The sequence below is a fragment of the Condylura cristata genome, unplaced genomic scaffold (assembly GCF_000260355.1).
Source record: "Condylura cristata isolate star-nosed mole 26May11 unplaced genomic scaffold, ConCri1.0 scaffold00048, whole genome shotgun sequence".
Taxonomy (NCBI): domain Eukaryota; kingdom Metazoa; phylum Chordata; class Mammalia; order Eulipotyphla; family Talpidae; genus Condylura; species Condylura cristata.
This window is the reverse complement of record NW_004567149.1, coordinates 613412-614638: the sequence shown is the minus strand read 5'-3', so window position 1 is coordinate 614638 and position 1227 is coordinate 613412. Positions and strand designations below refer to the sequence as shown.

At 75.6% G+C, this 1227-nt stretch overlaps 1 protein-coding gene across 1 annotated transcript in view; it reads left to right on the top strand.

The window, feature by feature from the left end:
• The window catches only part of LOC105854523, an 8958-nt gene that overhangs the window by 5983 nt on the left and 1748 nt on the right, over positions 1 to 1227 (top strand). Inside the window, exon 4 of the mRNA XM_012734158.1 lies at positions 439 to 612. Within this exon, the coding sequence (XP_012589612.1) occupies positions 439 to 612 (174 nt within the window). The remainder of the gene's footprint in view (positions 1 to 438; positions 613 to 1227) is intronic.

Here is a 1227-nt window from a genome sequence, read left to right as displayed (position 1 = left end):
CCCCCCCGCCCCGCAGGGATGGGCCTGACTGGGGTCTCCCCGGCGCCCAGAAGGGACTCCCAGAGACCCCGCCCCCCACGGGCGATTAAGGGCGTTAAAGGCGCATTTACAAAACAAGGGAAAGTGAAGCCGGGTGGGGGAGGGGCGGTGGCCGGCGCTGCCCCACCGGCTACGCAGGGCCGGGACCCCCACAGCCTCGGAGCACCCCGGGCCCGTCGCGGGGCCGCCACCCCCACCCTCGGGCCCAGCGCGCTCTCCGCGGGACCCGGCATTCGCCATCCCGGCGTCTGGGACCTCGGTCGGGGTGGGGGCGGGGGCCACACCCCGCTGGGGTTCGTTCTGGAGCGCTTCCCGCCTCTCCCCCGCCGCGCCCCGGGTTCAGAGCTGGGGCTGCCCGGCGTGTCTGGGGGGGGGGGTCCCTCTCTCTCTGCCTGTCAGCCTCGAACTGTTTGGCTCTCCCTTGCGTGGGCGACCGCGAGGGCCCCAGGACCGTGTGCGAGGCGGCCCGGCTGCAGCGGGGTCCGGCCCGGCTGGGCGCGGGCGCAGCCGCCCCCTCCATGGCGAGCCCCCTCCTCTCCGCAGGCGGCGACCGGGAGGGAGGGCGCCTCTGGGGTACAGAGTGGGGGAAGGACGGGGGTACAGAGTGGGGGAAGGACGGGACTCCCGGGCCACAGCCCCCAGCCAACCCTGAGCCGCTATTGGGTGGGCGCGCGGCGCCCCAGGCCCCACCCCCGCCCCCCGCCGGGCCGGGATTGGGATGCAGATGCCATGTAGATTCCCGGAGAAGGGGGCAGGTTCCGGGAGAAAGGGAGCAGCCTCGTGGCGGCCGGGTCGGAGACGGAGCCCCGCTTCTCGGCCCTCGCCCCGTCTTGCCTGGCTGGGGATGTCTCCGGGTCCCGATCCGCGGAGCCCGGCCCGGGGCGGTGGCGCCGGCCGGCCGGTGAGACACGGGGCGCGGGGCCGGCGTCCCCGCCCGCCGGGCATGTTGGGGTCGTCGCGGGACGTCTCGGCGGTGTTTCCTGGGACTGTGACTTCGCGTCCCCCCATCCCTGCCCCGCACGTGGCCACGGGAACCCCACGAAACCTCCCCGCTGCATGACAGGTGAGGGCCACGGGGTGGCCTCCGTGAGGGAGGGAGGGAAACAGGGTGCCCAAAAGGAGGGTGCGCGCTGCTGGGGTCGGGGTCACCCCTCGCGGAGCGCGCTGGGCGCGGGCGCGGGCGGCGGG